Source organism: Stegodyphus dumicola, chromosome 4 (genome assembly GCF_044657685.1).
Source record: "Stegodyphus dumicola isolate Sdum_Otavi_A_Nest chromosome 4, ASM4465768v1".
Classification (NCBI taxonomy): Eukaryota; Metazoa; Arthropoda; class Arachnida; order Araneae; family Eresidae; genus Stegodyphus; species Stegodyphus dumicola.
Window position 1 is genome coordinate 215,192,817 of NC_140771.1, and position 21,618 is coordinate 215,214,434.

At 32.6% G+C, this 21,618-nt stretch overlaps 1 protein-coding gene across 1 annotated transcript in view; it reads left to right on the top strand.

Moving 5' to 3' along the window:
- LOC118196488 (uridine phosphorylase 2) overlaps positions 1 to 21,618 on the top strand; it is a 44,825-nt gene that overhangs the window by 17,840 nt on the left and 5,367 nt on the right. Inside the window, exons 3-7 of the mRNA XM_085815964.1 lie at positions 3,070 to 3,231; positions 5,125 to 5,239; positions 7,474 to 7,544; positions 15,596 to 15,737; positions 19,280 to 19,426. Coding sequence (XP_085672090.1) covers positions 3,070 to 3,231; positions 5,125 to 5,239; positions 7,474 to 7,544; positions 15,596 to 15,737; positions 19,280 to 19,426 — 637 coding nt within the window. The remainder of the gene's footprint in view (positions 1 to 3,069; positions 3,232 to 5,124; positions 5,240 to 7,473; positions 7,545 to 15,595; positions 15,738 to 19,279; positions 19,427 to 21,618) is intronic.

Consider the following 21,618-nt stretch of genomic DNA (forward strand, 5'->3'; position numbering starts at 1 on the left):
TACGACATTTTAAACTTTCATTATTTATTCAAATTTATCCCTGACTATTTACCTGATACTTATATTGAGTTTACTTACTACTTTTATAAAAAGGATTCGAGAATGATTCACCTAAATACCCATGTGCAAGAAACCGCTTATAGCCTTATCGGATTTCATAACTGAAAAAACTGGGAAGTTTAGCAGCCATAAATTCCGTCCGACAGAAAAGAAAAAGAAAAGTAAGGGGAAAAACAAAGAGCGTGATTTTCTATTTCCGTCAGTTTCACACAGTTCAAATTTAGAATGCCACATTTTGTGTCTCCTTTTCTGAATATTTTGTGTAAGGCACCAGTTGAGGGGGGGATACTCGGAACTATCTTTTGTGACTTTATTACAAATTTTGTTCCAACGTCGACGTAAAATTCTTTAATGTTTTTACAGGCGGTAGTTTCTACTATACAAAATATAGAAACTTCTCTTACAGTCTCTTTAAATGCTTTCCTTCACTTCCAGAAACACAAGCACTGATATAAGAGAAGTGGTGCGTTTTTGAAACGAAGTCAAATGTCAAATTCATTTCAAAATAAACAGAAGTTTCTTAACTGTTTCTACCATTCACTGAGTTTGTAAGTAACTGACCGTAATTTTAAACATTTATGAGGTATTTTCTCCCTCCTTTTCGTCTGTCTTCGTGGTGTAACTGGAAGCACGTTTGACGCGTATTCGAGAGGTCCGGAGTTCAAATCCCGAGGAGGCCATTGCACGTTTTCCACGTTCCTCCCTCGATATAACCTAATGCTTCCACACATTAATCCTTTGTGTCGCACAATAAATGGGGGACATGTACGTTTCTACGAAGGTACACAACGTTTCTTACATCAAAAATACTGAGTGAGTAACAGTTATGCATATTAACGCCATATACAGTCTATATTTCTCAACATGCAATAGCGCTGACTTATTTTTGCGTTAAGCTAGGTATTCCTGTGATCTCTCCTATTTCTTTTAACTATTGAGTATTATTGATGAATGGCTGTTTTAAACAAAGCTGAAGAAACTTCCAAGGAAAAAATTCTAAAAATCCTTCTAAAAGGCTAAAAATTCACCCTAAGGATTTTGCTATACACATAATAAATTAAATTCTTATTAACTTTGTACATTTCTGAAAAATGATGGTAACTGTACATACCTTACTTAGTTAGGCATGGAGTCAAACTGGGCTTGGATGACAGAAATGGGCAACTCATTCCACGCTGCTTCAAGTCTATGACGCACTTCATCAACGGTATGTAATTGGAGAGGTGGAAAAGAAGAGATAGATTTTATAAGTTCACTAATCTGAGCCAAACAAATAGTATACTTACATTAAGTTAACTCTTCTTCGTCGGATGCTGAAAGCATGTGATTTATAATAGCAAGAGACTAAAAGCTAGCTATCTTAAAAAGGGTGCTTTTGTAAAGGACTTTTAAAGAAAATTGGTGTACCTGTACATTGTAGACATACGAAAGTTACATAGTTTATCTAATTATATTTCATTTCTGTAAACTTCAATAATCTTTGTTAAGGATATGATGAAAACTACTGCATGGTTATTACAACATGGAACTTACTCTTGTGGGATATTTCAAGTTGGTAATTTATAAATTTGTAGCACTCGAGTGCTATCTGTTTTGAGATGCAACTCTTGAGGGAAGGGTTTAATGCAAAGATGTCTTGCTTTTAATGTGTATTTTATACTTGCGAAAATAAGATAGCAAGCTAGCCTCTTCTATGACAATAGAACCTCCAGATCGCAATTTCTAGTGCTAAAAAGGACTGTACTTTGTAGGAAAGTCCAGTTATAAACACTGCTACTACTCACATTGCATTAATATTATTTGTTTTACTTCTGATCGCTTTTCTCTGATCACTTTTCTACACTAAAATAGAAGACGAATTTCCGAACATCCCAGAATTCTAGAGTGCATCATTTTATAATTCTTAAACTAAAAGTCGTATCAATAATTAAGTAACGTTTACCTTACTTTTTTATCCTCGATAAGATGATCACAGCATAAGAACACTGTTGAAGAACACTTCTGAAATTCTTGAAAACACTTTCCACTTGAAGAACGAAACTCAACTTTCGTTTTTAAACTGCATATTCCATTACCTAGAAAAACTTCATAATTCGTGATAAATGGTCGAGCAGAATGAAGACACCAGCTTCACGATAACGTGATTTTATTTTACACATAAAAATAAAAAATATAATAAGTAAATTTACATAGAACATCGGCAGAATATACCGGTTCACGCACACACTTCCACACCTCTTTTTTTCAACTGCCGATTTCGGCGAAGCTTTTTTACTGCGCTTCTGCACCAAAATCTACATCTGTCGAAATTCGCATACTTGGCTTTTCTGTCAGTTTTTTTAATCTTACAAATTAATTATGAATGTTAAATGCACCTCTATACATATTTCTTAAATGGCCGCAGGCTGCGGTGAAAGGGGGACTGAGAACGCCGTACACTTAAGTAGCAAAATATGAGTAAAATTCTGTTAGTGAGGCGTAGCGTTAGACGTGAGAAATGCTTCGGAAGGAAAACCGAAACTCTAGAGAGAGGAATTAGAAAAATATAAAGCATTAATTTAATGCCCTAAAGAATGCACATGGGATAGATTCAGGAGAGTTTAGAACTGGAATTTAAGTAATGTTAACATTCTAAATATATCTATAAAACTTCTAAAAAATGTTTCGCGTGAAAATAATTAAGGTTTTAATTCTTAATTCTTCGCGAATGGTAATGTTCGTATGAAAGTATCGTGATTTAGATTAGCTACAGCTTGGTCCATGCATATTGATGTTTAACAGGATATTTCGATGTCTGGAAAGCATAAAATTGCTCATTACAATTACATAGATGTAATACAGATTTACATACACATTCAATTATATATATGGATATATTTATATACACATTCAGTTATATACATGTGTTATTATTAGTTATATATATGTATTACTTATTCAGTTATATAATGAAAAATGTAAATTTAATTATATAGCAAGATTTTTCTGCGTATTCATTGTTTTCTATAGTTCGTATGTATGGGTGGAACACCTAGACGGATGGAAAAATTTGCCCACTTTATGCAACGTGAATTGGACATCAAGCTGCCTACTGGAACCTCCTTGTGTGATATTAGTGCTCGTTCGTACCGATATTCAATGTTCAAAATAGGACCAGTAATATCTGTTAGCGTAAGTTAAATCAGTGTTATTGACTTCTATTTTTAATTTTAGTTGTAATTATTCAAAAAATGTATATTTCACTTTTTTCATTTTCAGTTCTTTTTTCCTATATAGAAGCATTTAATCGTTTCATAATATTTAAGATTATTGAATTATCGCGGTTAAACAGAGTAATAATCTCCTATTTTCATTTTGAATTTGTAAGATTTATTAGCTAATAACGTGTTATTTTTATGTTGATTCTTTCCTGTAACTTCTGTTCCTTCCATCATCAAAATGTAAATTATGCTGCATTTAAATAACGAGCAGAAGTATAAGCGGAAAAAGAGTTTTAAGCTCCTTTAAGCACCGCATCGGGAATTCATTTAAAGATGTTCAAAAGCATATAATTCCAAACAAAGGCCAGATGCTTAAAACAGAAATTAATGACACAAATGCTGCCACAGAGCGGAATACAATTTATAAAAAAAAAAAATAAATAAATAAAAAAAAAAAAAAAAAAAAAAAAAAACCTGATAGAGCATAAGTTAGAAATAATCCTCGCCCATGTCACTTCTGCCATCTGGCTGGAATACACTTCTGCCAGAAAATACTTCTGCCATCTGGCTAAGATGGCAGAAGTATACATCACAGAATACACTTCTGCCATCTGGCTGGGAGGTCCCGAAGGGCTTTGGTAAACCATTCTGTGGGGTTGTTGGTGCACCATCTACGGGCAATTGCATGCAATTCGGCAGAAGATTCAACATGTTGGCCCGTGGCTGCGTCATTCATGTTGTCAAGCAAAACGTAGTCCAAGGTCTTGGTTCGAGGTCCGATGTCCACCCACTTTGCACACACATTTGTCATCTCCAAATCACCATACACAATCGCCTGCAATGTTCCTTGCGCAAGCCCTTTATCTTCCTACATCTTGAACGTTATGCGCCTGTTCGCCATGATCAAATCTGACACGGCTGCCACAATGACGACGATGAAAGAGACGGGCGCTGACTTTACCGTTCGGCTTGCGGCCAACTCCATCTATGCATTCTGAGTAGCTCACGCCCCCTTGTGTCTATTTATTTCACTTGTTTTCCCTTCGCATAGTGTAATAGTTTCGTTGTGAGAGCCGTTGTGTGAATCATTTCTGTACGTAGTAATAAAAAGGAATGGTACTAGCTGTTGTAGACAGATGATATAACACGTTTTGAGGCATGGATATTGCAGGATGAATGTATAATTGCAGGAACCTATAATATCATTGCAGGATGAGCATCAAATGAAACAGTTCTAGAGATAAACACTAAAACTAAAATATCAATACAAACAAACAATGTTACGTGTGGGACAAACACTAATTGTGCAACTACTATATGCATGCGATATACTGTGAGTAACGTGTTGAATACATAAAAAATACTGAAGATTCATGTTATATTAAAGATACGAATTCTAAGGGCATTAATTATAATACATAAAAGCCTTATCACAGCTATAAATATATTTTAAATGTATTCTGGAATTCATTTAACATCCCAAGAGGAAATCTTATATTCGACAGTGAATACAAACTGGGGCCGTTTAAAAAATTGAAATTACGCAATTAAATTTAAGACTGAAGACTTATTTTTTTAAAGCAAGATTCTTACTTATTTTTTAAAGCAAGATTCTTTTAGCAGACCCTTCAAGGTGATGTTAAAAATCGGATTTATATTTCAAAACGGTGACAATATTTTTGTTTAGGTAAAAAATAGGTTAAAATTAGAGTAAAATGCCCTTTAGTTAATATGTAAAATTTGTAAAAAGGTAAGAAAACTTTATATTAAAAATGACACACAAAATTTTATGAAAACGAAAGATGAAATTATATAATAACAATGCTTCTTTTTTCTTCATGAATGTTATTTCTTGTTTTTACAGCACGGTATGGGTATTCCATCTCTGTCTATTTTACTTCATGAGATGATTAAGCTGATGTATCATGCACAATGCAAAGATGTCACTTTCATCAGAATTGGAACTTGTGGAGGAATTGGTGAGTATGTCGCGAAAAATTATTTATGTCTGCAAGTTTATTTAGTACTAACCTCCACACATGGGTAAAGCGCAGTTTGGATTCAATGTATCAAAATATGAATTTGGCATAAATCTTTTTCTGGTCATATTTTAATATATAAAACTAATTTTCAAAATCATAAACTGCAAATTTCTTTCTCTGAAGCACGTAAAAGTAGTCCAAAGTTTCAGTTAAATGAAATTTTGCTGGATTTAATTTTTAAAGGAGAACAAAATTACAAGAAGTAAATTCTAAAATTTAGGCTAAATCATTCAAAGAACATACAATATTGTGTTGTAGTTTCATAACTGGCGGCTCGAAATAAGCACTGCAGCACCCTCTATTTCCACTTAACTGCAGCACCCCCTATTTCCACTTATTATTATTTTTAATATTTAAGATATTGTGTCCTTTAGTCTTTAATTCTTTCTTTATACTTTTACAATACATAATCCTTAAGCTTAATGTCAGTAGCCAACCCCCACTTTGTGAAAAAGGTACGAAAGTCTTTGTTTGGAACTGCGCGCTTCACAGTTCCAGTGACGTGGTGTTTGGCTGTTCTGCGCATGCGCACACAGAAAGCAGCACGCGAGCCGGGTAGAGAGAGCAGCACTGTCGCTCTTGCAGTGCCGAAATTCTGGCATGTTACTGACAACGTGATTTCTTTTTACTCCGCGCGTGTGGTATTTCATCATACGGACCATAAACAGATTTCATGAAAATTTGCAACCTTTAAAAAATTGCCTCAGTCAACATCAAATGCAGATCAAACTATTGCAAAAGCAACAGGAATTTTAAAATATCTAAATGATGATAATTTCAAGTTTTGGTTAGAGATTTTTTTTATCAGATACCTCATGTTGAAATAATATACAACTAAATGCAGTCCAGATAAATTAGTGTGTTTAAAGTTTTCAAAACTTCTATTTTAGAATTGAGAAACTCAAAGTACTGTAAGCATCTTTCAAAAACACTGATGGCAGAAGCTAAGGAAATATGTGACTTTATACTATGTATTGATATAATGCACAGATATTCTTCAACTAAACACTTAGCAGCTGCTAAATTGTTTAACAAGAAATTAGTTTTAGGAATGAACATTCTACAGAAATAATTGTACTGACCACTGAAGCATATCCAGTGATTGGCAAAGAAAAGCTTGAAACTGAACTAAAAGTATTCTATTGTAGGTCTGAATATCCATGAATACTGCAAATTAATTTAGCTACTGAAATTTATCTTCGAAAATAATCTAGATGATGTTCTTAGTGAAATTACGAAACTGATAAAAATTCTCTTGACAGTTCCTATGACTACATCAGAGGCAGAACGCTCCTTTTCAACATTGAAAAGAATGAAAACTTTTCTAAGAAGCACTAGGAATTCGGAAAGACTAAATGCGCTTGCATTGCTTTCAATAGAGAAAAATTTCCTCAGTTGTCATCCAGAGATCAAGGAGAAAATTATTGATCTTTTCGCGCAAATTAAAACAAGAGGAATGGATTTCATTTTTAAATGATTAGACAAAGATTGAACTGTAATAATTTTGGTTAAAGTCATTAAGAAATGTTTCATTTTGTTCTTGTAAGATTTCATGAAGTTTCAAAATAAATTTTCTTTTTATACATGTTTGTTTCCTTTTACATAATTTTAAAACAAAGGTTAATTTTTTTTTTTTTTTTTTTTTTTTGGAACAGCACCCCCACTAATTTTAGCCACAAGCCGCCACTGAGTTTCATATAAATTGGAAAATATTATCGTTTCTCTTTACAGAATAAAAAGCAAACGAAGTGAAAAATTCCTTCATTTATTTGCTTTATATATGAGTAAATAAATAAAAAAGATGAATTTTCTGTCCCATAGATTTCCTTGTAAAGCAAAACTTAAAACAAGAAAAGTATAAGTCTTTTGCTTTAACTAAAGGAAGAGAAACATTTTGCAGAAGTTAATACTTAAAAGGGCTTTCCACTCAAGAGTACTGCAGATAAATAATTTGTAAATTATAACAATATGCATAAACGCTGGATAAAATACCGCTATAACATAAGTAAAAATTGTATTTTATAAGAAGACTTAAAACTAATAATGATTTTATTAGTTAATAGTATATGCGGTAAACAAAGAGTATATTTCTACGCTTATTCTGTTATTTAAATTTATGTCTAGCGTTCTTCTGTCAAATGGTTAAGTAATTGTAATATTTTTTTCTCAAGGTATACCTGGAGGTTCTTTAGTGATATCAGACGAAGCAGTTGATGGCTTACTGAAACCGTACTTGGAGTTGGTACGTTTTAAATTTTTAATAAGTCTTTGTCTTAATAATGATATAAAAGGTTTGCAAAAGGATTCCATTTTACGAGTTTTTATGTCTGGCTGACTTTTCTAAAAGGTTTACCTATGTTTTTGGTAAGTTTTATTTGTTATTTTGCAGACAAATGATGGACGTTTTCTGTCAGGAGCCAGATAAATCAAAGTGTACTATAATCGTAAGTTTGGTTAAATTTAAAATGTAAGATAAAAATTGCCCTTTTAAAACTCACAAAAAATTGGCAGAAAACATAACAAAGTCGTTAGCTTTTGGAAATTATTAACAATATAACACCATATTTAACCTAAACCTGGACGAAACAACCGCAAGTAAATATAATAAACGCAAGTAAATATAATAAACGCAAGTAAATATAATAAACGCAAGTAAATATAGTAAAGTGTCTCAAACTTTGAAGGTTTTTAAAGGCTGTAAGATAAATTTAAGTTGAAGGAGCTACAAAAAAATGTTGGCAGTAAACTTCCTTTCGTATGTGCTTTTAAGGTTTAATGTACTCACTCAGTCCTATTTGAGCATTTGTTTTATATCCTCTTATATTTAATCTGCCATTTGTATATTTCTGGAGCGAAAGAATTAAAAAAAAAAAAGTTAGAAAATTAAGAAAATAAACTTTTTACTTCCCACATATACGCACATGCAAGCAGAATTAACTGCGATACAGAAGATATTAGAATATGTTAGAAGAAGTAACATTAACAAAATGCACATCCAATCAGACTGTCATTTACCATTACACACTATTAGAAACACGCAACACAGTTGCCCTATAGTGAACAAAATTCCTCAGTTATTATGAACATGCAAATAACAGCACATTATTCTTTCATGAATCGAAGGACACGAAGCAAACGATGGAAACGAACAAGTAAAAAATCTTTCGAACGAAGCTTGCAGAAGTTCCAGCAACAATAAACATGGACATACCATACTTATCTTGGTCTAGAAGTCATCTCACTTCCAGTCTGCAACAAATAGCAGCGACAGCACGGCAACAAGAACGGGATATCAAACAAAAGAGAAGAATGACTTTCAGTATATTTCCAAATAAGGATACCAATAGACTTATGGCTGCACCATAAATAAACTGAATTCTATCAGGCTACGGTCCATTTCCTACCTGTGTTTACTCCAGAGACATATTATCAACAGATACCTGTATCTGCGGCAAATTACGAAACGGCGCAAATTATAAGTTCAAATGCCCAGTAACTAAAGATTTACACATTCGTCATCCATCACAAGTAAATCCAAAATATAAAAGGAAAGAACCTTCCTTGTGAGTAATCTTCCTTGTAAAGGCCTTGTAAGAATCTGTTTTGTAAAAGCCTTTCCTGTGAAAAGGAAAGAACACTGAAGAAACATCATCAAAAGAATGAATATGGTAGGAAACGTAGGCACAGATTTATGTCACCCCTGATGACAAATTTTTCCATCTAAAGACAGCTTCCATTACGTCAACAGTTTTTTACCCCCTTTAGGCCTTTTGCGTTCCTTAAAGTCATTAACTTCTATTTACAAGATCCCCTATAAGCTACATTGTATGGAAGCTCTCCCAGCAAACATTGGATAGTCATAGTGCAAGAGCCTCACGTATACTGCGAATTAGTTCTCACAAATCTGTTTAAACGTTATGACGGAGAAGTTCTGAATCTTGACAAAATATCTAACATACAAGAAATTTTCAGTCGAAGAGCAGCACCCCCTGTCAAAGTTGCCCCCACAGTAAAGCACTGATGTCCTCGCCTACTCAGCTTTTATCGTCTGCTACTTGCCAGTTTTTTTTTTTTTTTTTTTGTTTTCATGCAAAATGTCGCTTTCAAAGAAACAATGGATGGAAGGTTATGTTTGTGTTCTTTTCGAAAAAAATTATTCGTATCTAGTAATAAAAAAACGTCGTGAAAGCCATGGTTTCTCGATATCTAAAGATGCTATATGTAATGTTTTCAACAACAAAGGGAAAAAAACTTCAAAATGTAGCATCAAGGATCAAATTGTTACAGATATGCATCCAAGGAAAAAGATGGACGTAAAAAAAAAGAAATGTTGAAAAAGTAAAATCTTTAATGTTAAAAGAAAATCAGCCAAGTCTAAGGACAGTTGCAAAATAAAGTACTCAGTGTCAACTGTAAACAAAGTGATTAATGTAAATTTGAATCTTAGCACATAGTTCAAGGAATATAAAGAAAGTTTTTCTAAGGAATTTATGATTGCTGCTGCTTTTTCATATAACGGCAAATTAAAAATAAGGAAAGCGAAGAAAAATGTTAAAATCAACTCCATATATTATCAAAAACATATTTCATAGCCAATTTTCAAATATGATATACCTTCTCTTTACAATAGTCAGCGCAGGATCTACGTATAAGCTGCACAAACTATAGCTTAAGGCCCCCCACTTGCTAGAGCACCCCCCAAAAAATGAAAGAATTGTATAAATATAGTATTAAACTATAGTTTAATAGACTTATACTGGGTCCCATATCTCAAATAGCTTAGGGCCTTATAAAGTCTAAATACGGCTTTTCACAGTAGAACTGCATCAAGACAAAGCAAGTAGCGACATGTCAGAATCTACTGTTAATTTGCTGGAAAAGTGGAACAAGAAACGAGTATCAAGGCCACACTCTTCATTCATATCCCTACTAATTCTCTTGATCTATCACCAATGTATTTTTGCGGTTTTGGACTTTTAATAAGCGGATTGTCCAGACATCGACCTGCAACCTTCTTAGATTTCAGAAAGCTGTTCGAGAGCAATGGGATAAAATACCTTTTCCGATACTACAAAAGGCTTCATTATCTCGGAAATTACAGTATATAAAGATAATGAAGGATAAGGGTTATCAAGTAGAACGTTTAGCATGTAATTACAATGAAAATGGTCTAAAAGATGTGCGAACAGCCTCTGTATTTCGGTTATTTGATACAAATTTACTTAATTCAAATTCAAAATGTACGTCTCTTTGACTATAAAATAATTATAGAAGATGTATTAGTTTCTGGAGACTCTAGTTACTTAAAGAAACTGACTTCAGTGTAACCGTATATACGAAAATTATTCCCTACTTACCGAGGAAGTTGGATGCCGTGGACGTACCAAAGAGGGGTCGGTGACACTTGGCCCAAAGGACATTTAGCCAGTACTTACAGTTAATTGCCATGGAGAATTAGTCGATACGACATTTAGCCAACAGGGTTATATAGCCAAAAAGACATTTAGCCGACAACACATTTAGCCTACAGCTCGTTTAATTGACAACATGTAGCCAAAAAAGCATACGATAATGTTTTAGTAAAATATATCCATATTTATCACACAAAAGGATTAAAAAGGATTATGGGTAAGTATCATATTTTTGTCATTTTTAAATGCTTAAGAGACTACGGATTTTAAAATTAGATAGAAAAAAAAACATCTTATTTGGGCGTAAGTTTTGAAATCAATTTCGAGAGCAATCGGACATAGGTCTCTCTATTTCAGAAGGAGAAAAGAAAAGTTCAACGGCCGGAGTAGCGAAACGATCGTAAGAGTTAATTTCGCAAAAATCTTTTCGATTTTATATGAAAAGAAATCAGCGCAGCAAAGCGAAAACAAATGTAACGTGACATGTCGGAGGAAAATAGTAATGAAACGTAAAAAAACTAAGATATTAAAATTTTGAAAGCGTTGAAAAATGAATATCATTTACTAGAGCAGAAATGATTTTGTTAATATTGAATGGTTCACAGAAATCCAATTTAACTAACTGAAGAAGGTCTATGAATGATTTTTGTAAATCTAAAGTCAAATCATATTAAATGTTCAATTGAGATTAGCTGTCAAAATTTGCCTATTTATCCTTTATGATTCATGTTTCCTGGCGATAAATTTCCATGTTGTTTCAGTATTGCCGATAAATATCAAACCATATTGATATAATAGGCTCTACAATAAATTTACACAAGAATTAAAATCGAAGATGACATCGTTAAGTGCTGAACAACGTATTGTACTGATAAATGAGAAAATAACTTAAAAGTTGAATTTATAAAGAGTTCGAGCAATTCCGAAATTAACTCGAATTAAGATTTAAACAGTGTTATAACAAAGCTTTTATGATTATTTTCAACTACCAAATGTGTTTTATGATGAAAAGTTGACAACAGGTACACTGCGAGGAAAAAGAAAAGGGACAGTTCTATATCTCCCGTTCTAGTGGGCCGATTGATAAAATTCAAGTTGGGTTTTTCATGTCTCAAAAGCGCGACTTAGGATATGTATTAGATTTATATATAGAATTGTTCTAACATAGGTATTTTGACACAAAATCGGACTTTTTCTGAAATAATATACCAATTTTTTTTTCATATTTTGCTTCTACGACTCAAATTATGCTTAGATATTAAATTTTGTAAATTTTGGTGCGAAATTTACGGAGAAGTTCAAAAATTTATCTTGGAGTAATTTTTTTAGTTTACGCCATGAATAACGAACCTTGGCGAATTTCTTAATATATGGCAACCAATTTTCCTTTTACTTCCATTATGCTGGAGCGGAAAAAAGGCATCTTTTTACATTGTACAGGAGCGGAAAAAAAGTTCACATCGTTCCTACTTTCAAATAATTTGAGTAAGTGTCTAAACCACATTTGATGTTTTGTCGCTTTCAACAAATATGCCAAATTTCAAAATGCACCAGTGTATAAATTCACGCATATCTTCGGAAATTTTGAATAAAAAACTGTAATTTTTTGCAGGTAAGCTTAGAACTACGTTTACTTTAATATGATGTTAAAATTTTATGGATTATAATTCAATTTTTTTAATTTATAAAAATTATTTAAAAATACAAATTTTGAAACTAATTCATAAAAACTGGGTGAACTCTTAACATTGAGGAGCTAAAATTTTGAGAGCTAATATTTTAAAAACTACTCCTGCGATTTTTACAAAACTTGGTAATTTGGCGTAATTTTGAGTCGTAGAATCGAAATATGGAAAAATCTTAGCATGTTATTTCAGAAAAAGTACGATTTTCTGTCAAAATACCTGTATTAGAACAATGCTATATATAAATCTAATACATACCCTACGTAGCGCTTTCGAGACATGAGAAACGCAAATTGAATTTTGTCAATCGTCCCAGTTTTTATTTGTAATGTATTTTTTATGTAAACATCCGTTAAAACAAACTTTACATCCTTATTGCATTCTAAAGTTTAATAATTATATATGCAAATTAGGAGTTAAAACAAGTATAATATTTATCAGAATTAATAATCATTTGGAACAGATAAATTCAAAGCTTAAATACTTGATTTTAAGATAAGTACTTTAATCCAGTTTGTTAAATTTATACAACCTGTATTTTTACGATTAATAATATTTTTTTCGTTGGCTAGAATATTATTAGCAACGACTTGGACCTATTTATTTTTTCACAGATTACTTTGTTTTAGCAGCAAACGTAACGGATGTAGCAGTAAAGTAAAAAGAGAACTCTTTTTCTGTAAAATACCCATAAGTATTATTTGAAATTCTTCAGTACTTTATTTCATGGTATTTCCTAATAATTTTATATGGTGCATTACGTTTTTCATTGCGAGCTCATACCTAGTATACGGGTAGCGCTAGTCTCATATTTCATTAAAAATATTTATAACTTAGCATTTGAAAATCTATTTATACAGCGGCATAGGATTTTCATTGGCTTGTAGGTATGTTTCTATCTTACAAACCTAAGAGCCATTTACTAGATGGATCAAAATTCTTGATCTGGAACTGAAATTTTTTACCGTACATCTTTTTCTGTCTGTTTACCTCTCCATCACTCTGTCAAAAAAAAGGCCCCCTTTTTGCTATTACATAATCATGCTTCCAAAATTTTCTTTTCATAGTACTTGCTTTTTGAGAAACTAATTATTTGAAAGCAGTTTCCATTGAGAAAAAGATTTTACGCCATAGACACGAATGAAACCTTTCGAAAATGTTCCTTTTACCATCCTAGAAGGCTTCAGCTATTAAAAATAATCCTAACAATCTTTTCGGCATTTCATCTCTGTATCAGTTATAAAATTGCAAGAATTCTTTACAAATACGATTTTAAGAACCATCACTAAAATTCGTGGTTCTGTTCTGAATAATCTCATCTCTGATTTCAGTTTTTGTGGAATTTTAGCTATCATGCCAACGTGGTTTGACATACATAGGCCAAACTGAAAGAGTGTTAAAATTTTTGGGGAGGGAATATTAATCACATGTTTGAAAAGGAGAAATTAATAATAATAATAATAATAATAATAATAATAATACCTATTCTCAATCGTAGTTTTGAGTTAAGATCTCCAAAAGTTATCCGTAAAGCTTCTTCAGTTAGTAAATTGAATTTCTTTAAACCCTTTCATATTAACAAAACTTTTTCTTCTTCAATTAAAAGCATTAACTTTTCATCGCTTTCAAAATTCTCTAGGCCTTCACGTTTCATTAATATTTTCGTCGACAGATCACTCTGCATTCGCTTTTGCTTTTCTACACCCATTGCTTCCCATATAAAATCATTCGCTCTTCAGACTACTGAAATTTTCTTTTCTTTTCCTGAAATAGAGGGCCCTATGTCTGATTGTTCTCGAAACTGATTTGAAAATCTGGGCCGAAATAAGATTGCTTTCCTATCTAATTTAAAAATCTAGTCTCTTTGCCATTAATTAATGCAAAATATGTGGTACTTTTCCATAACCCTTCTCGTTGTGTACCCTGAAAACAGCCTTTTGCCAGGTGAATATAGATACATTTTACTAAAACATTGTCTTATACTTTTTGTCTATATGTACGCGTTGGCAGCGAAACGTGCTGTTGGTTAAACATTCTATTGGCTAAATGTCTTGTCGGCTAAGTGTCCTATCGGCTAAATATCTTGTCCTATAAATGTCCTGTAGGCTAAATATCTTGTCCACTAAGCATTCGTGTCGGTTATATGTCCTTGCCGATTAAATGCCCTGTCGGTTAAATGTCTGAGACCAATAAAAAAGAGCATGTCTTTTTCAAATTAATAGACACATCAAAAGAAAGCATTCAGTTTTTAATTTTCGATTCTAAAAAGTAAATAGGTTTTTTACATATTTCTGTATTATAATGGATTTAGTTAAATTAAATAAAGGAAATTTATTCTAAATTTAAAAATTCCAAGTTTGTTTTATTTAATTATTATTAAACTATAGTCTTAATTTTTCCATTAAATCCCATTTTGAAACATTTCTGTGTCATAACCAATTAAGTCGATACAATATCACTGAAGTAATGAAAACAATTAATATAGGAATAATAATATTGTATTTTTTAATTGTTCTAGAGATTTAAAGTACGCATTGACACAGATTCTCGGAAGTTAATGAGAGTAAACGGAATTGCAACGCTAAAACAGTATGTTTACCTTAAAATCTTATCTTTTAACAACTGTTATAACTACTAAGAATTTTCAGCCCTTATGTACCATAGTAGTAACATTACAAAAGCACAGTAATTTTCGAAAGGGTTTCAAGTGGAAGCTCAGAAAGGTTTTACCCGCCAAATACTGAGACTTTTTTATATCATAGATACAAATTACGAATTAACACAATTGTAAAGGAATTTATTGTAAATTTTAAAACAAAATTAAAAAATTCTAAATTTCTTTTATGAAATCATCATTAAGTTGTATTCTAAATTTTCTCAATGATTTTCATAAGTCTGTTAACCAAAGATGAGGAGGGAAATTATGAGAGTTTAGTGTTCCTTTATTTTCCAATTTTTGGTTTTTGCTATGCTTTTCTCTCTCTTTTATCAGAAGGATAACATTTAGTTTATAAATATTCAATTACTTTTAAAATCTTAAAAATTTGTTTGTAGTAAAAGGCTTTGCGTTTTTTCAAAATAAATGTTACTTTGATTTAGGTGCCTACTTTTATTTTAGTCATTAGAAATTTATAAATTTTTGCAAAATGCAAATCGCCTTAATCTATTAGTATTTTAAATTCGATGTTAAATTTCAGGACATTTTAGGTAAACAAGTGAAACGTCCTGCTGTTTTGGATAAAGAATTAGCTGCGGAATTAAAAGCCATTGCGGATTCTGAATTTCCAGATTATCATGCGGTTGTCGGTAAAACAATGTGTACTTACGATTTCTATGAAGGTATGAAGCCTTTCTCCTTTCATTTCCAATAACTGATGCTGAACAATCATTATACAGTCAAAAGTCGTTAATCCGGACTCGTCGGGACTTCGGCGATTCCGGATTATCGATTTTTCCGGATTATAGATCATCAGTTTAAATCTCGTAAGATGGCATGCAGAAATTCTAAAATTAAAAATATTAAACCGTAATTTATGAAATAAAGAACAATTATGATCTAAAGGGTATCAAAATTTAAAAAAAAAAAAAAAAAAAAAGCTTATATTTATTTGTTTACTTTATTAAACATTTCTTTCAATGTAAGTTGTTTAAGTTGCTTCGTTTTATGTGATAATACTTTCTCTTTAATTCTATAAACAGACATAATTTCTTGTTCAGTTACAAAGTTCCGCTGTTGAAGTCCCGTTAATTGCTGTGCCGAGAATACCGACTAACTTGTCAATCGAAATTTTTTCATTTTCACTAACCTCTCTGTCACATTCTTCATGTCTTTATCCATTTTTTGCAGCAATTTCACTTTTTGTTTGTTGGACATCGAAGCATACTTTCGTTTTGTAGATCCTTTGGAAGTTCCAGCATCGGAAATTCTATTTGACATAATTGAAAGTTCAAGTTTACTTTTATAAAATTGCTCTTACAGTCTGCAAAAAATAATAAGCGGGATTCAATTCGAAGATTAAGGAACAACGCAATCATTAACTGAAATAGATAATTAGATAATTTTAGCTTACACCGTCCGTTATACTACATTAAACGCGCAGGCGAAAACGTATTCTGCACTTGCGCACACGCATATGCGCAGTAGTCAAGGTCTTACTCGCACGCGTAAAACGCCTGTGCGCATGTGCCAACGCGGCGCATGCGCAGAAAGTTTTTAGCTTTGAGTTCCGGATTATGGGTGTCCGAATTAACGACTTTTGACTGTATTAAGTTTTTAATCAATACTGATGCTGAACAGTGATTAAATAGAATTATTAATATAGCCATTCTTACTCTCTCTGAATATAAACTCTTATACTGAGATTATTTTGTTATTTGACTATAGATTACGCTGGTCTTCAAATTTAAACTTTTTTTAGAAATGAGTTAATAAAAACATTTTAAAAGTTGTTAGAAATTATTAAATGTCTGTAAACAACATGCCTGATGCATCACTTTTATACCCGCGCTTCATGGTTTGCAGTAAAAGATTTGAATTCTAAGCTTATGGATAAATTTCAAAATTCACTTTACAAACGCCTCGTGTAGTACAGGTTACTGTTTTTATTTAAGGCTTTGAGAGTGGGGAGAACGAGTTATCAGATCTTACGCTTGAAAATTTAAATTATATAAAGATATACAGCAACAAATGTATTTACAATACGTATTTCATTTCTGTACTTACTGCTGAGTTTTAAGGTATCTTCCCTGCTCCTTGAAAATGCTGGATTTACTTGGCATGGTTTTAGGGATAGATATTTGTTATGACATTTGGTTAAAAAACGGATGACATTTCGTTCTCCAGTGAAGAAACATTTTTCAGGTTTTCAAAATGCAATGCACTATCGAACTTTTATACTTGAAAAAAATATGAAATTTTCCTGATGTTCAGCTCGCTTATTCGATACGAAACTGATCTATCTAACGAAAACACAGCACTAAACGGGGATTAGTACATTTCTTATTTGCCATGTAATTTATCCAGTTTTAAATAATCAGATGCAACGTAGTGAGAATAGCTAATAAACCTCTAAACATTTAAAATAATCAGCTTATTTCGTTATAATTAATCAGAATTTCTTTGTTCCAGTGTCCTTAATGTGTTTCTTGTCTTACATCGAATCAAATTTCGGAAACAAAAGTGTACAGTCACATTTTAAAAATGCAAATCTTGTTTCTTTCAGTCAAAATTGTTTAACTGTAAAAACTATTTAATACTCGAATTGTCAAGTTGTTTGTGGAATTTAGTTGAAATTTTTGTATGCAGTGTTGTAAAACACACCTGGGATTTTTTTTTTTTTTTTTTTAATTTCGTACTTGGTTCATTAAATTTTCGATTCAATATTAAAAAGTTTTTGAGTGAATGGTTTTATTATTTTACGGTAAACTGGCGTAAAAAGATTGTTACACCTGTTATCTCTTGCATTATATGAATGAGCAACTGAAGAAAATTATAGAATTCTATGTTGTAAGGTTAAACTTTGTCATAAAAACTTAGAGACATTTGTTGTTTAAAATGAAATTTTAATATCTAGCTGAGTTCCCGTAGCTTTCTGTTCATTAGAGATGAGAAACTCAATACGGCAGTTTTATTTGTTTTCAGAAATACTAGTCACTTACATAATAAATCATCTTGGAGAGGTAGTTGTCATGAGAGACGTTATAACAAAAGTACGGCCGTAAAAGATTCTATAATGACTATAACCCAGCATCAATTGGTAAAATTACTTTCCTGCGTTAGGGGTGCAACATTGTCTTGGATAACACAGGATTCAATACTGATGGCCTCAGCAAACATTAGCATTAAGAACTATGGAGCGTTCCATTAATTAAGTGGGCTTTAGCGGACATCAAAACAAAGTACCCTTGATACTCAAAGTACAACTATGCAGCTTGTCTGCTCTCGGAAATTGAGATGCTGAACACTAATAATTACTGATAAGTAATCTGGTGTGACTGACTGGCATTTCTAACTGCTTCAGAAAAATGGAAAAATATGTGTGTAGAGATAATCGTATGCATCCCCAGATACCTGCATATCTACAGGAAACTGTAAAGTCCTACGATGGCTCTGTAGTATAGCGTTTGTTTCGCTGGCATTCAATCTCATCCTTTACGGGAACCCATTCCTGAGTTTGTCTTCACGATGCTACCTAAAGTCAACAGATTTAAATTCTGTCAAAAAAAACTCTTGGATGCCAAGCAACACGATGTGAAACACAGAAAGTTTTCACATCTGAATACAATAAAAAGTTATGGATGGCTGTGTAAGATGTATGTTATTTTAATTTTTATTTCTCAAAGAATATCCTCACATATTCTTAAAATATGTTTTACTGCAATTTTACACCCTATTCAATGACCTATGAAATCTTAGGCTGATATACGAACTTGTTTAACTAAAGTGAAATATATAATACTAATAATTTGTACTGTTTAATACTATATAATACAATAGTTTTTATATTCAAAGTATATAATACTAATAATTTGTATTGTTTAATATTGTATAGTACAATATTCTTTTTATGTTACAGTAGTTAGTAAAGAAATCTTAGGCTGATATACGAACTTGTTTAACTAAAGTGAAATATATAATACTAATAATTTGTACTGTTTAATACTATATAATACAATAGTTTTTATATTCAAAGTATATAATACTAATAATTTGTATTGTTTAATATTGTATAGTACAATATTCTTTTTATATTACAGTAGTTAGTAAAGTCAGAGAGATAAAAGCCTTCAAAGATGTTTCTGTAGTTTTGTTTTTGAATATCCAAACCTTCTTCCTGCTGAACTATGCTAATATAATACACTAATGCTCGTAATTTCTACAGGTCAGGGCCGCTTGGACGGAGCCTTCTGCGACTACACAGAAGAAAATAAGATAACTTTCCTTCAAGATATTTATTCTAAGGGTGTAGTGAACATCGAAATGGAATCTTTAGCTTTCGCAGCTATGTGCCATCACGCAGGTATCAAAGGTAAATTTAATTTAATTATTAAGATCATAGTCAATTTCATGGCATGCATTAATCGTTTAATAATTAAAGCATATATATGAAACACGTCTTTTTAATAGTAGTTATAAGTCGTTTTCATATACATATTCCGCCAACTTCAGTGTTGTGGCATTCTCGTCGCCTCCTTATTGGGCAAGTTGCGGGAATGCGTCAAAGACAACCTCTGAGAGACATGCTAGACCCAACCACGAGCAGCGGACTTTTAAATTATTTCACTACTGCCACCTCGCTGAACTGGCACCCATGGTCATCAGTTCCTGAGTCCACGAGATGGTGGGCCAATCATATGAATATGGAAATCGGACTGGTCATCTTGATGCTACCCACCAATATTACGCGGCTCTATCCCGCGCTGGGGATCTACGTCGAGTCACTCCGTGGGCCATTCGTTGCCGAAATAACCAAGCCTTACCTCCTGTCCCACGGATCACCTAGAACTGCCAGATTCCAGTTTTTATCTCCCAGTGCCAATTTTTACCAGTAAACGAGTACAGTAAACGACTGCCAGGAGAATAGCAGTTATAAGTTAATCAAGAAATGTCCCTGAACATTACTAAATAACTGAATTTTAATAATCAATGAACAATTGTGTTGTAGAAGTTCATGTTTCACAGCAGTGTCTGGGAAATTTTTATGCCTTTGTGTATAGTTGGTAGTCAAATTGAGCCAAATTCCATTTTTCTGCAAATTAAACTTAATGAAATATTAATATTATAGTTATGTTACTGTAGAATATATACTTCAAGGTAATTTTACCCACCCGGCTTGCGTCGTAAGCATGGAAACAATAACTAAAGAAGATGGTCAGCTTCCCTAATTGCTTTCCATTTCATTTCCATGCAGCGTATTCCGCTTCGTGAAAAACGCACGAATGTACCTGACTTGCAGATGAAGAAAATGAGTGCTATGCAGTAATAACGATACGCGTTACGACTGTAAATGAGGGAGTTCGTAAAGATCTTGAAATACCTATTTTAAAATAATAAACTATAGTTATTTCTTTAGTGAGTGTGGTTAACGTTTTGTGAAAAAGAGGATATCTGTATCAGGTACGTCGTATATGGCGTTAAAAATACTCTTTTTATTTACAACTATATAGTTTAATTATAATAGTGGCGAATATACGATACGAAATATACGGTATTTCATGAGATAAATTAAACAACCTTATTTCGTTAAACGTAAGACTCAGAACTGCAGAAACGAATGGATCATATGTCCATGCCAATAAACTAGCATGAAGTTATGTTCTGCCGACTCTGTAAACACTCCTTTAAGGATGTTTCTATTACCAAATTTATAGAACGAACTCCACTAAGACCATGCTGTTTGTCATGTGTTCAGGATACGGGGTAACCTATAGGCTGAGAGTCACTTGATGCAGTAATATACACATAAACTAAAATTAAATGGAAATTTATCGATACAATTTAATGCTCTCGGTCACCACTGACTACGAGTGAGAACAACTGCCCTCTCAGCTGTTCGACATCCATCCCTTACAACTGTAATCCATTTGGATCTACAGAGGGGTCACTGCAGTGATTAGAGCAATAATTTTAGATAAATGTTTAATTAAAATTAAATTTGAATACAACGATCCCTTTCAAGGCAATTGATTACCTGTCGTCTTTAGTTTGAAGTTTGAGTGTCATTTGAAAGAGTCAACTTCTAGGACACCTTTGAGGTGCTGGCAGATAATTAAATAGGTATTTAAAATTAAGATTAAATTTACAAACACTCTTAGACAAAAAAAAACGTCGCACCAAGAAGGAGTTATCCAAATGGGACGAAAATCGGTACAAGTGATGTACATGTACAGAAATTACAGTTTGAGAAAAATTGGATGATTTATTGAAGTGACAAAGCTTCACAAAGTGAAAAATTCAGTAACGCGTTTGTTCACATCTGGCCCTTATGCAAGCAGTTATTAGGTTTGGCATCGATTGATAGAAGTTGCGGATGTGCTCCTGAGGGATATCGTGCCAAATTCTGTCCAACTGGCGCGTTATATCGTCAACATCCCGAGCTGGTTGGAGGGCCCTGCCCATAATTCTCCAAACGTGAGCACGTTTGGAGAATAGGAGAGAGATCCGGCGACCTTGCTGGCCAAGATAATGTTCGGCAAGCACTAAGGCAAGCAGTAGAAACAT